Source organism: Salminus brasiliensis, chromosome 2 (assembly GCF_030463535.1).
Source record: "Salminus brasiliensis chromosome 2, fSalBra1.hap2, whole genome shotgun sequence".
Lineage (NCBI taxonomy): Eukaryota > Metazoa > Chordata > Actinopteri > Characiformes > Bryconidae > Salminus > Salminus brasiliensis.
The window spans coordinates 18,815,932-18,830,469 of record NC_132879.1 but is presented as its reverse complement, the minus strand read 5'-3'; the positions used below and the strand labels follow the sequence as shown (position 1 = coordinate 18,830,469).

The window sequence follows — 14,538 nt, the reverse complement described above, 5'->3', positions numbered from 1 at the left end:
TAGCAACGCACCAGCCAATCAGGGTGTTTGCTTGAGTTGGACCTTCTCCCCCTAGCACCCTGAGCTGTTTGATTATACGGCTTTTGGCTCAAAAGTGGTTGCAGTAGACAAACGAGGGAGGAGGAGGTGAACCTTTTCTGTGCTGATTGCGTGATTGAGGGAATAGACTTGATGCAGAGTGTAGTGGTAAAAAAAAAAAAAAGAAATTACCTGCTATGTCCTACTTGATAAACAGTGTCTTTAATGCTCTATTTTTTACTACTGTGTTCAGTTTTAATCTAGACCCAGAGATGAATGCGACCGACAGTATGCTTTGGGAAGCTCTGGAAATTGCCCAGCTCAAACCAGTAGTGAAAACTCTGCCTGGGGGACTTGGTAAGGGATGTGTGCCGTACTTGAGAAAGACAGGTTATCTGTGTATGAAGGAGGGCCTTGGTTTAGACTGGTTAGATTATTTCTTACTTCCTCTGTTTTCATATTCCAGAAATATGGGAGTTGGAAAGCAAAGCCTTTAATGTCTCAGAAAAGTTTCCAAATTTGGAGTGTTAAAAAGCTAGACAGCCAACAGGGTTATGAAGAATTCATGGCTCATCACTGAGTGGCCAGAGATTTGTGTCTGCTGCAATTTAAGCAGGCCATTAATGAAATCCACTGCCCACTCAACTGGAATAATGAAATGACCACTGTTTCAGTGTACAGTCATGTCACTGAAAATGGGGCAAGCGTGTAATAAATGAAGAAGGACTTGTGTGTGTTTCACTGATTCCTTGTTTTGTACCAGTTTGTACTCAGAGGCAATCCCTGAGGCTTTTTCCTTGTGTTTCAGACGCCATGGTGACGGAAGGTGGGGAGAACTTCAGCCAGGGGCAACGGCAACTGTTCTGTTTGGCACGTGCCTTTGTTCGTAAGAGCAGCATTCTGATCATGGATGAGGCCACTGCATCAATAGATATGGCAACGGTGCGTGAAAGAGAGAAAGAGAGAGAGAGAGAGAGAGAGAGAGACGCAGTGAGAAAGAGGGAGAAAAAAGCTCAAGGGCTTGACTCCATTCTCTTTGCGTCGTTTTCTTGTCTTCTCTTCCATAGCCAGTTCCGTCACAATGGCCTTCCCTCAGCGTCAGCATGTCTGGTTCAATAAATGGAGCATAGCTGCAGTAAATGTAGTAAATGCACAAATGCACGTGCTCCATTAAATAGCTGAGCACACAGTCTGGCTTGGCAAGAAATCGTTGTACTGAGCAATTCTGTCTCACTTGCTGATTTTAGCAGCTCTCAGATGGAACCAAAATGGATAAACCCTGTAGAGAAGCTTTATGTTAATTTATGGTAATATATGCAAAACTCTTTGAATAATGCGCACAAGACCTAGATCTGTTTTCTTAATCATTCCCTCTACTTACCAATGAACTGTATCTGTCTTAGCAACCCTTATTTTAACCTTTTCCTTGTTGTTTTACAGGAGAGCATTTTACAGAAAGTCGTAATGACAGCCTTTGCTGACAGAACTGTGGTCACCATAGCGGTGAGTAACCAGCACTAAAATTACACTGTATTTTTGATGAGCGCCGTATTCATGATCAAAGACACGCATACTTGCATGGGTGGATTTCAGCTGACGTGTGCATGTATTTTTTTCCCCCATTGCAGCATCGAGTGCACACTATCCTGAACGCAGACCTGGTGATTGTGATGAAGAGAGGGGTCATCCTGGAGTATGATAAACCGGACGTTCTCCTCAGTTGTGAGGACAGTGTTTTTGCCTCATTTGTTCGGGCAGATAAATGACCACTGAGGACTATCCATTTAAAGTGCAATTCTACCATGTATTATTGTTTTGTATTTCACCAAACATCATATTTGTAAATAAGGGATGAGATTTCTTTACTAATAAAATATAAATGCCTATACAGATGCTTGTTCTCTGACTATTCATCAGATTATCGCTGTCACGCAAAGTCCCTGTATCCCCATTTTTGTTGTTTTCCACTTTTTGAATCTGAACAGTTGAAGTCTGAAAAGGTCATGATGAGTGGACCAATAGAAATGCTCCAAAATGACCAGGAATACAAACTTTAACAATTTATTTTACTTCCATTGAACGTTTAAGATCTTTCTTCTCCTATAAAGTTATCAGCTTTTACTTTCAGATATTTTTTCAGATATATTTTTCACAGTGATGCACATCTGAAACTTCCTGACATCAGCGCATCTTTTCCTGTTCAGATAAAAAAGACTTTATTCCAAGTCATTTCTGAGCATTTCTATTGGCCAGTTCATCATGAAACTTTCACAGGAACCAGATTTATTTATTTATTATTAATTCACTCTATGGCAAAAAGTGAAAAATAGCACAAATGGAGATTTCTTGCATGACAGCAACAATATATAAGAGCTTCCACTGGTGTTTACGCTGAATGTGTGTGAAACCTGTTCAAATGAGCCCTGTGAGAGTATGAACCCCTGATGCCATGTTTTTTTTTTAAACAAGGCTGGGTTAAATAGAGCACCCACTCCCTCTCCTTTCCCGTGAGATCTTCACGCAGCCTGAACAGGCAGAAGGCGACTCTAAGCATGGCTGACAGAATATCTTGTTTCAAGTGACAGACAGCACCAGCTGAGCTACTGGAAGTTGAATCTTCTCTGGGGAGCTCCCTCAGCAGTACTGGTGAATCACTCTTAATGAACAACTCATTTATCTGAGTCAGAAGGAGCTTGCAGTTGGTAAATGTAATATGTTAGTATGGAAGAAAAGAGGAAGGTCCAAACTGAAGACTTTTTTGTGAACTGTCACTGTGAGAAATCAAACTAGCTCGATTCACTCAAATATTCAGAAAGAATCGACTCAATATAGTGAGTTTTACCAAAATTCAAAAACGGTAGTTCAAAAGAACCGAATCCGTAACATCGAGTGATTCACACAAAAGAAATCAATAAAATGAGTCGACTCGTAAAGGTTAATGTAGCGAATCGATCAAAAAAAAACAGGATGTTGAACGAAAGACTTTACAATCTTTAAGTTGTTTAGAGGGGTAGCCCAATAAAATAGGATCAGTCCAAAGAGTCGATTCACTCTACCAGTCGCATCGAATAAGAACAGGGTGAGTCGATTCACTCCAATAGACCCAAATAGACAACTAGAAAGAATCGGATCTGTAAAGTGAGTCGCAATGCCCATCACCGCTGCCTGCCCGGGACTGTAGGGCAGCCTAACGCGCATAGTTTTGGTGAGCAGCTGACGGCACATGCTGCGGGTGGAACACTTTGGCGAAGTCACACGAAACGTCCTGAACGTTTCCACCAACCAGACGCTGCTATGTTTACCTGGCGAGGATCTGTCCGCACCTGAGCGTCGGGAGCCCTAGTATGGGACAGCTATGTTGTCCAGGAAAGGACTTATTCCCGAGGACTATGTGGTGACCCGTCTGGCCGAGGATGTCCTGCAGCCCAAATTCAAGGCGAAGCAGCGCAAGGCGCGCTTCGTGGCCAAGAACGGCGCGTGTAACGTGGCACACACCAACATCCGCGAGCAGGGCCGCTTCTTGCAGGATGTCTTCACCACGCTGGTGGACCTCAAGTGGCTGCACACGCTCTTCATCTTCACCATGTCGTTTCTCTGCAGCTGGCTGCTGTTCGCTATGATCTGGTGGCTGATCGCCTTCGCGCACGGCGACCTGGACGCAGGACGAGCGGACGCCGTACCGTGTGTCACCGACATCCACTCGTTCTCGTCGGCCTTCCTCTTCTCCATCGAGGTGCAGGTGACCATCGGCTTCGGGGGTCGCATGATCACAGAGGAGTGCCCGTCCGCCGTGCTCACGCTCATCGTGCAGAACATCGTGGGCCTCGTCATCAACGCCATCATGCTGGGCTGTATCTTCATGAAGACGGCGCAGGCCAACCGGCGCGCGGAGACCCTCATCTTCAGCAAACACGCGGTGATCGCCGCGCGCAACGGCCACCTGTGCTTCATGTTCCGCTTGGGCGACCTGCGCAAGAGCATGATCATCAGCGCTACGGTGCGCATGCAGCTCGTGCGCCGCGGCACCACGGACGAGGGCGAGGTGCTGCCGCTCGAGCAGGTCGACGTGCAGACGGACAACCCGGTGGGCACCAACGCCATCTTCCTGGTGTCGCCGCTGATCATCAGTCACGTGATTGACCGGAGCAGCCCCCTGTACGACGTGTGTGCCGCCGACCTGCAGCGCCAGGACCTTGAGGTGATCGTGGTGCTCGAGGGCGTGGTGGAGACCACTGGCATCACCACACAGGCACGAACGTCCTACATCTGCGACGAGATCCTGTGGGGGCAGCGCTTCGTGCCCACCGTGTCCGAGGAGGACGGCATGTACGCCGTGGACTACTCCAAGTTCGGCAACACTGTCAGGGTCCCCACGCCCACCTGCAGCGCCAAACAGCTGGACGAGCAGGGAGGACTGGCCAGACTGAAGCTCAGAGAAGCTGTTGCTGCTGCGGGCAGGAGCTCGGTGAGGAGGAGAGTGAAGAAGCAGCAGAGCACCAGCCAAGAGGAGTGAACTCTTATTTTGGAGTGGAAACAGGAGGCACTGACGTGTGTGTGTGTGTGTGTGTGTGTGTTGTGTGTGTGTGTGTTTAAGTGGGCTAAAAAAGAGAGCAGGCACAAAACTGAGATTTGTTGGTCTGGCAGGATGGAGAAGATTTACTCCTCATTTTTAATCCTGACCAGCGCTTAACCCATTAATGTCCACAGCTGACCTTCAAAGGGGGAATTCATAGGATTTCTGAGCATTTCTACATCATTAAACAGAGGAGATGTGAACAGTCACTCAAATTGGTCTGATGTGAAACCATATAAACCATTTATTATTTCAGTTATTTATTTACCGCTTTTCACAACGGATCTCGTCACCTAGCATGTTTCCATAGATCCGGGTCTGAGCCTCTTTGGAGCAAGCCAATGGCAACAGTGGCAAACTCCCTCAGAGTGAGAGGAAGAAACCTTACGAAAAGACCAAGATTCAGAAAGGGAACCAGTCATCTGCTGAAAAATAGTCCCCAAGAGATCCTGTCCCCATCCTCAGCATTTTATACAACTGAGGAGACACATGTAGGTTCACTGCTCACTTTGGGACAGTAGGGAAAACCACCCTAATGTGGGACACTTCCTGTCCAGTCAATAAAACTACGGGTTAAAACAATCTTAGATTAGGGTGAAGCAATCCTCACACACTTCAAAAATGCCCCATCAGGCTAAATCACCCTAAATTAAATGGCTTTATGTGTGTTGTGGTGATCCCCATTACCGCCGTGACCACCACCACTGTGCAGGTTCTGCATTAGTATGTTTCTCTACACTGAAACGGTTCACATCAAACCACTCACAGTGACTGTTTACACGTGGAAGAGTTATGAATTATGCAGAAATTTGGAAAATCTGTGGAGCTTTAGTGGAGATATTGGTCAAATTGAGCAAACACATATGACCAAAAAGTGAGTTTCTGTCACTTGTCATATTAAACTCTGTGTTTTTGTCACATGAGAAAGGAGATTTTTAATAAGTACAAAAAAAGTATGAATATTATATTTAGTGACAAATATAACAAGGACTCTTCAATTATTCATGTTGGACATTAATGGCTTAAGAAATATTACCAAAAATGACAAATAAGCATATATACATATATACAGATGTTTATAAATACAGATCAGCCATAACAATAAGACCACTGACAGCTGAAGTGAAGGAACTTGATTATCTGGTTACAATGGCACCTGTCAGAAGGTGGCATTTACAATAATAGGCAGCAAGTGAACAGTCACTTCTTAAAGTTGGAAGCAGGAAAAAAGGACGTTGATAAGAATCAAAGAAGTGACCTAAACAGGAGCCAAATTGTGATGGCGACTGGGTCAGAGCATCTTCAAAACATCAGGCAGGTCTGTGGAGCGTCCCTGGTGTGAAGTGGTCAGTACTTATCAAAGTGGTCCAAGCAAGGGTAACCCGTGAACCATTGACAGGGTCATGCGCACCCAAGGCCCATTAATGTGATCCATGAAGGCCCCCACCAGGACTTAAAGGTACCAGAGGACACCTTCAAAGGTCTTGTGGAGGTCATGCCTTGATGGATCAGAGCTGTTTTCGGTGGTATGAGGGTGACCTTCCAGAGATAGTTGGTTTTGATGTTATGGCTATTAAATTCCTAAATTATAAAATAGAACAGAGCTTTGGAAACTATCCAGATAATATATGCAGTTTTTTTAGACTAGTTGGCAGATTGGGGTGAATGCTGATAGTTTTTTCATGCATGATTAGATATGCTGATATTTTGAATCCCTTTTTTAATCAATCTCAGACTTTGGTTACACGAGACAGGGTGCGGAGACCGGCAGTTAGGCCTATATCCTGAGGTATGTGCAATAATTTAAAGCCTGGTACAGCTGACGTCAAGGTTGAGAATGCTTCAGAAATGTGGATCGGCCGCTGTGTGAATGTGAGGGGACTTTGTATTTGCTTCCCCACTTTTTTTAAAAACCACCCTAGTCTTCAATCTTCAGCTCTTAGTGCACCTTTAGATAGTGTAGCTAGTCTGATGTTGTCCCTATTTTGGATGCTTGGGGTCAAGTCTGAGCTATGCTTATGCAGGAGTATACGTGTGTGTGTTTTATATTCACTTCCCCCTTTGTACTCCAGAATAATATATGAATTTTAATAAGGTACAGAAACTAAGCTTCATCTATTCACTGAACACATGCAGATGCTGGTAGCCAGATATAGATGTTTTTAAGGCTATACAAGAGTTATTGCCTTTTGCTAGGTTTCTATTGCTGAAGGTCAGTAGCACGGTACAGGAAACCATGAAACATGATATGAATCAAGGAGACTGCAGCAGAACACCAGCGAAGTAAATACACTGCATCTATACACAGATTAACAGTCCTATAGAGACTGGAGACTATAACCGTTTGAATATTCACAGAACATCCACTACTATTTTCATTTCACCCTCATCCAGACCTGTGGGGGGGAAAACGTGCTCATGTGAATACAGGAATGCTCTCCCCTTTTTAATTCTCCCAGGCGTCCTAAATATCATGAATTCCCAAAGAGCCATCACTGTCAAATATGAGCTTTTCTGTCTCTAAATATCAGACATGCATGCTTGAATGCAGTTTTTTCTCTCAGGGTATTGGATGCTTGAATGGACATTTTAGTCAGCCATAGCTAAACGCTTAGTGGATGCCTTCTTGTCGTACACAGGCTTTGGCGTGCAAATAAACTGGGACTGTTCACATGGACTGTAATATTTGGCTCTATTTTTAGCTGCGGTGCTTAGCAGCTGGACACTGTTCTTCTGGGATAGAGCAGAAAACTGTGCCACCTGCTGGAGAGTTACTATGCAAAATGCTTTGTAGTTCAGACTGTAACCTTGGGAAGCAGAAGCAAACCACCATTCGATTTTGTTTGGAAATTAAAGGGAAAAGAATCCAGCTGTTCTGGCTCATGGTGTGCAGTTATTCCAGGATCAATAGGTATAGACTACACTTTTGTTGCATCAACACAAATAGATTATTGTGGTAATAATAGATAGATAATTAAACTGTAAATAGCAAACAAATGACATTTTACAAGAGCTGTACAAGGTTATTAGAATCATAGTGGTGGTTGGTATGATGTAGTGGGCACCACCACCTTTCTCTATATTTTTTAAATATATATAACTGTCTATACTTTATGTAAGGCAATGCAGTAAATTAAATAAATGTATATGTTTCTATAATGCATGTCCAGGAAGATCTAGGTGTTTTGGATTTCCACAGTTTAGTTATAATAAAAAAAATGAATAAAAAAAAAAATTACTGCCCACAACTCCCATATCAGTGGGTCGCTTGTTGCGGTCACACATCACGTCAAACAAAAATAGTTTTTGATATGTAAATCTGGCAGTTGTTCTTTAGTCCAGAAAGATTTTACACATCAACTTCCATTGAAGGTTAAGAATGTTTATTCCTTCTCCTGTAAATCTGACATTTTGAAGATCAAGAGATTTGCGTGACTGTGACTATATGATGCTTCAGTAAACCTACATATGTAATCCACTGAGCAGCAGAAGACGACTCAACGGGACCCTATCTCCAAGGCAAAACAGCTGAAGTCACTTAATTTTTTAAAATCTTTTATTAGATTATAATTTGCAGAGCTTAAAATAATAAATTGCTTTAACTTAGATAATTAAAATACATAAAGAAAGCCGGAACTGAAGAACCCTGCAAATAAAAAGGTCAAAAATAAATAAAATAAAAAAGAGGAGACAAATCTCCCTCTGAAGAGGCTATTTTTACGTAATCCGCTTGCGATTTTCTTTACATAGTTACAATCTATTTCTTAAAACTGCAAGCAGAATGTGCATGTTCTACACACGTGTAGGTTGCCATAATGTCCGTGACCTCTTTGATAACATAAGAAAAATAAAAACAAACTGCAAAGAAAAAAGAAAGGGGGAAAAAAACTGGAGGATAGATCCTCACCTGTACGACACATTAAATGCATCGCTGCGAAAAACAACTGTCTACCCACATCTGTCAATCATCAATCTCACCCGTTCTGTATGCAATCATACCACATTCTACCAGCTTCAAGCTGGTCATTTGTGTGTGTGGGAGAGAGGAGAGATGACCACTGTTCATCAGACTTTCCCAAGACATTCATTTCTGGTGTTAAACCTTTCTTAACGTTTGAAATCAGCATAGGACTGAACTATGAATGAAAGAAGGAAGGAATGGGGGGGTGGAAAGAGGAGATAGGGCACTTTAGGGGTGATGAACGAGTAGAACAAGGGACCTGGAACCAACCTCATGAGGGAATGAGTGTTCATAGTATAGCCCCTGTTATGGAAAACTAACAGTCAGGCCAGGCGCCACCTTCCAGTAATCTATTAATTATCCATGAGAGGGCGCTAAAGTTTGCTATAGCTCTCTTTAGAACATCGTCTAATAGAGGAGACAGTGCCTTAGTTGCGTGCATCAGGCATTGCAGACAGGGCCAAATTGAAAACAACCATCCTCACAAAACTACAGATCCCCCAAGAATGTGCACTTAAAATAAATAAAATAAAATCCAAAATAAAATTAAAAGCACAAAGAAAAACCTGTTCCTAGTTAGATTGCAGGTAGTTAGACATGTGGGGCTTATTGTTTTATGGGGTGGGGGAATTTGACACCAGTGTGCACTGGCCAGAGGCACTGCCTTCCCCCATGCTCCGCCCCTTCCACTGATTCTTATGGTGGTAAAAAGTCATCGGTATGTCAAAGGGTCTGCGAGTCCTGCCAGCAGCCCGGCCCTGCCCAGGGCCTCTTCTCACTCCCTCATCCTCCTCCTCCTCCTCCTCCTCTGCGCTAAAGGGGCTCTGTGGCTGTGCGGGCGGCTCATCTCTCAGTCACATGGTTCTGTTGTGGGGAGGGGGGCAGAGGGGTGCACAGCACTTCTGACAGGTCGTCCATGATGCACGTCTCTTTAGGGTCGACCAGATTGAATTCCCTCACGAAGACGATGAAATGTGCATACAGCGTGTTCAAGTGTCCCTGGAGCTCTAGCACTACCGTCTCCTTAAAGTGCGCCCAATAGATGTGCGCCAGCACGTGGAACAGGTACCGGCAGATCTTCTTCACCAGAGACTCGAACGAGTTGGGGAACTCTTTACCTGGAAGAGGAAAAAACAGAAAGAACATATTAAACCACTGCAGACTCTCTGGCATCAGTAAAAGTGCTGGTAGTTCTGTTTTTGGAACAGCCACAGGCTGCTAGTACAGGGATTGAGGGATTCAAAATAGCACAGGTACTAAAACTTTGTTAGCACTGTTGTGTTCTGGTTAATTTCCCAGGAACCAGTAAGTAACAAACTCTAGGTACATAATGCCTAGCTCTTTTTGAAATACCTGTTCATTCCGATACTGGCGCATTTTAACACAAATAATTTAGTTATATCTAGTAAAACAAGGCACAAAACCATAGGCACTGGGAAGGGTTAATTAATTAGTTGATTAGTTTGATCAGGTGTTTTGTGGAGCAGAAAAACCTTATGGTCCCAAGCCCTCTTCTCTAACCTTTAGGCCACAGCTTTAGAGGAAGTGTGGGCAGAGGGAGTGAGGAAACAGTGCTTTCTCCTCCCTCAGCATTCATGGCTGAGATGCCCTTGAGTGGCACCCAAACATGCAGCACATCAGGATCAAGACTGAAGAGGATACTTCTCCAGCTCCACTAGGAGGTGCTACTGTCTTAAGATGACCCAAGGCAGGACAGCAGGAAGTGCAGGGGGAAAACAATAAAAAAAAAATAACCACAGGGTGGCACTGCACTCAACTCACCGTATTTTGTTGGGAAAATTTCTTCATCCGTCACTAGTTTCTGGACTAAACTCATGACGAAATCCACATACTGAGGTGCTGTACACTTGGTCTTCTTCCCCCTCTCATCATACCAGTAGTATATTCTGCAGACAGACAGGGGAGAAGATGCAGATGTTTATATGGCAAACATGGAGCTAAACCATCATATTAGCTTTGGATCTTATAACCATTAAAAGACTTCTACCCTGAAGAGCTTATACAAAAGCATTCTCCTTCATGTGTGCTTCATTAACAAGAGCAACCAAGTGCATTAACTATTCGCCCCCATTAAACAGCACAGTAGTACAACCGAGCTCTCTCATTCCACAAAACTGCAGGTTGGAAGTAATAGACTGGAATTCCTCTGCCATCAGTGTGTTTAAGGAGGCGTGCATTGAGCGGGATAGACAGGAGAGAAGGGTGGAGGGCCTCCAAGGCCTGTAGACATTACAAATCCCCAGGAATGTAGAGTCTTCACATAGCTGACCAAGCTACAGAGACCCACTGACCGCTAACCAATGCTAACAACGTGTCCTGTTCAACTGTGGCCGCTTCGTGGATGAACACACACAACTGATCGGGACAGAAGAGGAGAACGGCAGTCTGCTCATGTGATGAGAAATTCAACTGAAACAATTAAGTCGATTTAAGGCCAACCAGAGCCCACAAAACAACTCATCTTCGACACAGAGCTGCTGAACAGGCTTAGCTAGTGGCTCAGGGCGAGTAACAGGTTTCCAACTGCCATCTACAACACAATAATGAGATCTTCTACAAACATCTGTGTTATAAACATTACTTGATAATGGTTTAAATATGGTGCAGTAAATTGTAAACACTGCTTAGGACACTACGGACCCCAAAAAAAAAAAAAAAAAAAAAAAAAAACCCTAAGGAAACTAAAGAAGGGAAAAAAAACAAAACAAAAAAAAACCCTAAGGAAAGTAAAGAAGGGGGAAAAAACCCTAAGGAAACTAAAGAGGGGGGGGGGGGCAAAAAAAATCTAAGGAAACTAAAGAAGGGGAAAAAAAAAAAAAACCCTAAGGAAACTAAAGAAGGGGAAAAAAAAACCCAAAACCCTTAACATGAATGGCTGAGTTTGCCATGTACCCATGTCCACCAAATAACTCCCATCTTATTTTGGCTTTCCAGGGGACATTTTATCCATTTTATAAATCAGTTTTAGACTCAATTTAGACTAATACCCAGATCACACCATAACACGTCTGAAGTGCTTTAACCTACCGTCTGACAGAAATGAACACTTCCAGTTTAATCCGTATTCCCATCCCCGCCAAAAACTGAGCCACTTTGTACGCATCATTTTGCCTTTTGTTAGGGTACCTTCCTAAATATTAAGGTACTACAAAAAGGTTCTTTAAGCAATGCCATAGAAGAACCACTTCTACAATTTTTATAAAAGGAACCATGACTGAACGTCCTTTGAATTGGTAAAGAACCAATTCCAGAAACCAAGACTTGGTAAGGTTCTCTACATATAGCTCTTACAAAAACGGTTCTTAATGGAATTAAAAGTGGTGGCATTGCTCAAAGAACCCTTTGAGTGTATGTGATGCATAATCTCCTTAGTCAAATAATGCAGCTATTTTTCTACAGCGTCCCAAACTATATTTATATTTTAAATTATTTACCAAAATATAGGAGTTCACCTCATGTTCTAGTAATGTCACACTATTTTATGACGCCAAAAAGCAGTAAACACCACATCTGCTGTTTGTGCGGTTAAGATAAAAACTTGTTTGGAGAAGTCTTTATTAGAAAAGGTAAAATGAGCTGATATTTTTGCCTGGAGCAGATAATTGTCATTAATTCACAGGCAGTGTGGATGGGAGGCACAGGCTCAGGCACTTCACGGTCAGAGACAGGCACTTCATGTGTGGCGCAAATGTGGGGTAAATGGAAAGAGTGGTTCTCTAAATAAAAGAGATGAATCGGTAAAGGTGTCAGAAAACATTTTCAAATAACTAACCTCACACACACCATACCATGTCGTCACTCAAGACAGTGAAACAGACAAGTGTGTCATCGTGTGGGCGTTCAAATTACAAACTGGTGACAGTAAGCGACAGGTCACCTGAATAATCACAGCTGTTGAGAGACGACAATGACTTCATCTGCGGAGGCTGTTATGATGAGTAAACCCGCTCTCGCTCGTTTACAGGCTGCAGTGGAGTGTTACGAGCAGCTTATGCGGGTGAGGGGGAGGTTTCAGTAGAGGGAGATCAGGTTCTACAGGGTCAAGGTGTGATGATGAGTTACCTGCAGGGGATCCACCCTACAGGTACACACTCAATACACATATACACACCTCTAAGCCTCTGGCCAAACAGGGCCAGCTTGTTAGGTGAGGAATTTGAAAGAGAAACAGATAATCCCCCAGTCCAAGTAGTTAAAAAAAAATAAAAAATACACACACAGTATATTCAAATCAGCTAAAGTGGCATTTTTACACAACTTCAAAGACATAATATCCAGTTAGTGTACTTTGTGAACTTATTAGAACATTATCAAACCAGTAGTTTGTTAAACTGAACTGGAATCTAAACAGATTGACGCTACAAGCATTTGTACATTCATTGAGCGGCCAGCTAATCATGGTTTAGTGTCACCCCCCAAAAAAATAAAATAAAATACACACTAGAACTGTTGGAATCCAGATGCTCACCCATAATTGAGCTCAGTTTTATTCACCTGAGGAGTCCGAGAAACCATGTGACCTTCTATTGGAACTGGTTTTGCTTTGAGACATTAAGAAAGTCCTGTTCTAAGATCTCTACTCAACATGCCAACAAAAAATAAACAGGAAATTCTAAAGTGAAGAATGTGTGTTAACTCTTGCTGTGCGTGCCAGCCCTGCTTTAACCTACTTCCCTCAAGAGACCTTGCCACCACTTCTCGCTTTCTCTCTTCCCAGAAAAATGAGGCCACAGGGAAACCTGGCGGTTAAGCACCTAGTATTGAGTATTGGTCAACGTAAGAACCTGGTCCTAAACAACACTGCCAGTCTACTTTAAACACAAACACTGAATCTGTATTTCTAAATAACAGAAGCTTTAGTCTCACTTATTACCCAAATCCATGATACTGGATCTAACTGGCTCAATTTTAACCTGACCCAGCGCTGCTACTCTAAAACAGTTTAATTAGTAGCCTTGGGGTGAGACCTTCCTGTTAAATATTAACAAGAATTTGGGTACTTACGTATTACAGGCCGTCATGGCTTGACATGTGTCACCAGTGCAAAACTCTGAGATTGTGCTATACTGCAGGTTGATGAGATTGAAAAACGTTGTTGCTGCGAACACAAGAAAAGAGGAAGTTTGAGCAACACAATAAGAATTGTGAACTGATGAGTATAAATGACATCATCATTTGCATCCAAAAGCCATGCAATGCAGCATTCGCAAAACATTGACATTTAAAATGGGAGATCATAAGGAAGCTAAATTCACATGAAACAGGGAAATGTCAGCATAATATTCCTGAACTGTTCATTATGAGATGCCAGCGAAGTGTTATCACAGCCAATTCCTCTTTAAAGAAGCAGCTTTCCTTTTAACGTGAATCACATGATAACCAACAAACCCAACAAGTAGAGTCAGTTCCTACAACTCACTTGGCAGGAAGTTGTTTGTTTACGACCTTAGCCAAACAAAGCCTCTACAAACTGCTTCGCAGACTGCTTCAACATGGGCCGGGAAAGAAATATGGTTATGCAGTAAGCCAGACAGCCTGGCCAAACTTACTGTTGCTGGCCAGCCATTCATTGAGGTCTATCTCTCTGGGTAGTACCACCAGCTCTTTGAGGTCAAAGTCCACCACTCGCACTTTAGTGTACTCCGGCTCCAAATAGTGCTTCTTCTCCTCTGCTGGAGGCTTCTTTCCATTGGGCTTCGTTTTGGACTTCCTACAATAGACACACAAAAAAAGGCACGTTTAAAGAGGGTCCAGGAAGAAGAGATTTCTAACTCAACAGTGGTTTACTAGGAAAACTCCCTTAAAGCTGTAAAACTGTTTGCTACTGGTAGAAGAACATTCCACATCTCTTAAGACTTAGGTGTGAAAACAGCTTTATACGTTGTCCAGCGGTACTTTCAAAGCATAAATGTTAAAACCATGCGGCAGCGGAAGTTTCCCGCAGTAAACCAGGGCGAAAGAGGTC

General features: G+C 43.1%; 3 protein-coding genes across 6 annotated transcripts in view; 2 read left to right on the top strand and 1 right to left on the bottom strand.

Annotated features, from left to right (window-relative positions):
* The window catches only part of abcc8 (ATP-binding cassette, sub-family C (CFTR/MRP), member 8), a 53,157-nt gene extending 51,251 nt beyond the window's left edge, over window positions 1-1,906 (top strand). For both annotated transcript variants that reach the window (XM_072669502.1, XM_072669501.1), the window contains 4 exons: window positions 272-375; window positions 827-960; window positions 1,459-1,521; window positions 1,647-1,906. In XM_072669502.1, coding sequence (XP_072525603.1) covers window positions 272-375; window positions 827-960; window positions 1,459-1,521; window positions 1,647-1,784 — 439 coding nt within the window. In that variant the 3' untranslated portion in view covers window positions 1,785-1,906. The remainder of the gene's footprint in view (window positions 1-271; window positions 376-826; window positions 961-1,458; window positions 1,522-1,646) is intronic.
* A 1,250-nt stretch (window positions 1,907-3,156) lies between these two features.
* kcnj11 (potassium inwardly rectifying channel subfamily J member 11) lies at window positions 3,157-7,474 on the top strand. Its single transcript, XM_072669500.1, has one exon. The coding sequence runs from the start codon at window positions 3,374-3,376 to the stop codon at window positions 4,529-4,531; it is 1,158 nt and encodes a 385-aa protein (XP_072525601.1). The 5' UTR covers window positions 3,157-3,373; the 3' UTR covers window positions 4,532-7,474.
* A 655-nt stretch (window positions 7,475-8,129) lies between these two features.
* mob2a (MOB kinase activator 2a) overlaps window positions 8,130-14,538 on the bottom strand; it is a 51,519-nt gene continuing 45,110 nt past the window's right edge. For all 3 annotated transcript variants that reach the window (XM_072669499.1, XM_072669492.1, XM_072669482.1), the window contains exons 2-5: window positions 14,123-14,283; window positions 13,578-13,671; window positions 10,335-10,459; window positions 8,130-9,670 (exon numbers count right to left, since the gene is read on the bottom strand). In XM_072669499.1, the coding sequence (XP_072525600.1) occupies window positions 9,396-9,670; window positions 10,335-10,459; window positions 13,578-13,671; window positions 14,123-14,283 (655 nt within the window). In that variant the 3' untranslated portion in view covers window positions 8,130-9,395. The remainder of the gene's footprint in view (window positions 9,671-10,334; window positions 10,460-13,577; window positions 13,672-14,122; window positions 14,284-14,538) is intronic.

Bases quoted from the DNA above. Each gene is read 5' to 3' on its own strand.
- kcnj11 (XM_072669500.1), top strand. From the start codon at position 3,374: ATGTTGTCCAGGAAAGGACTTATTCCCGAGGACTATGTGGTGACCCGT.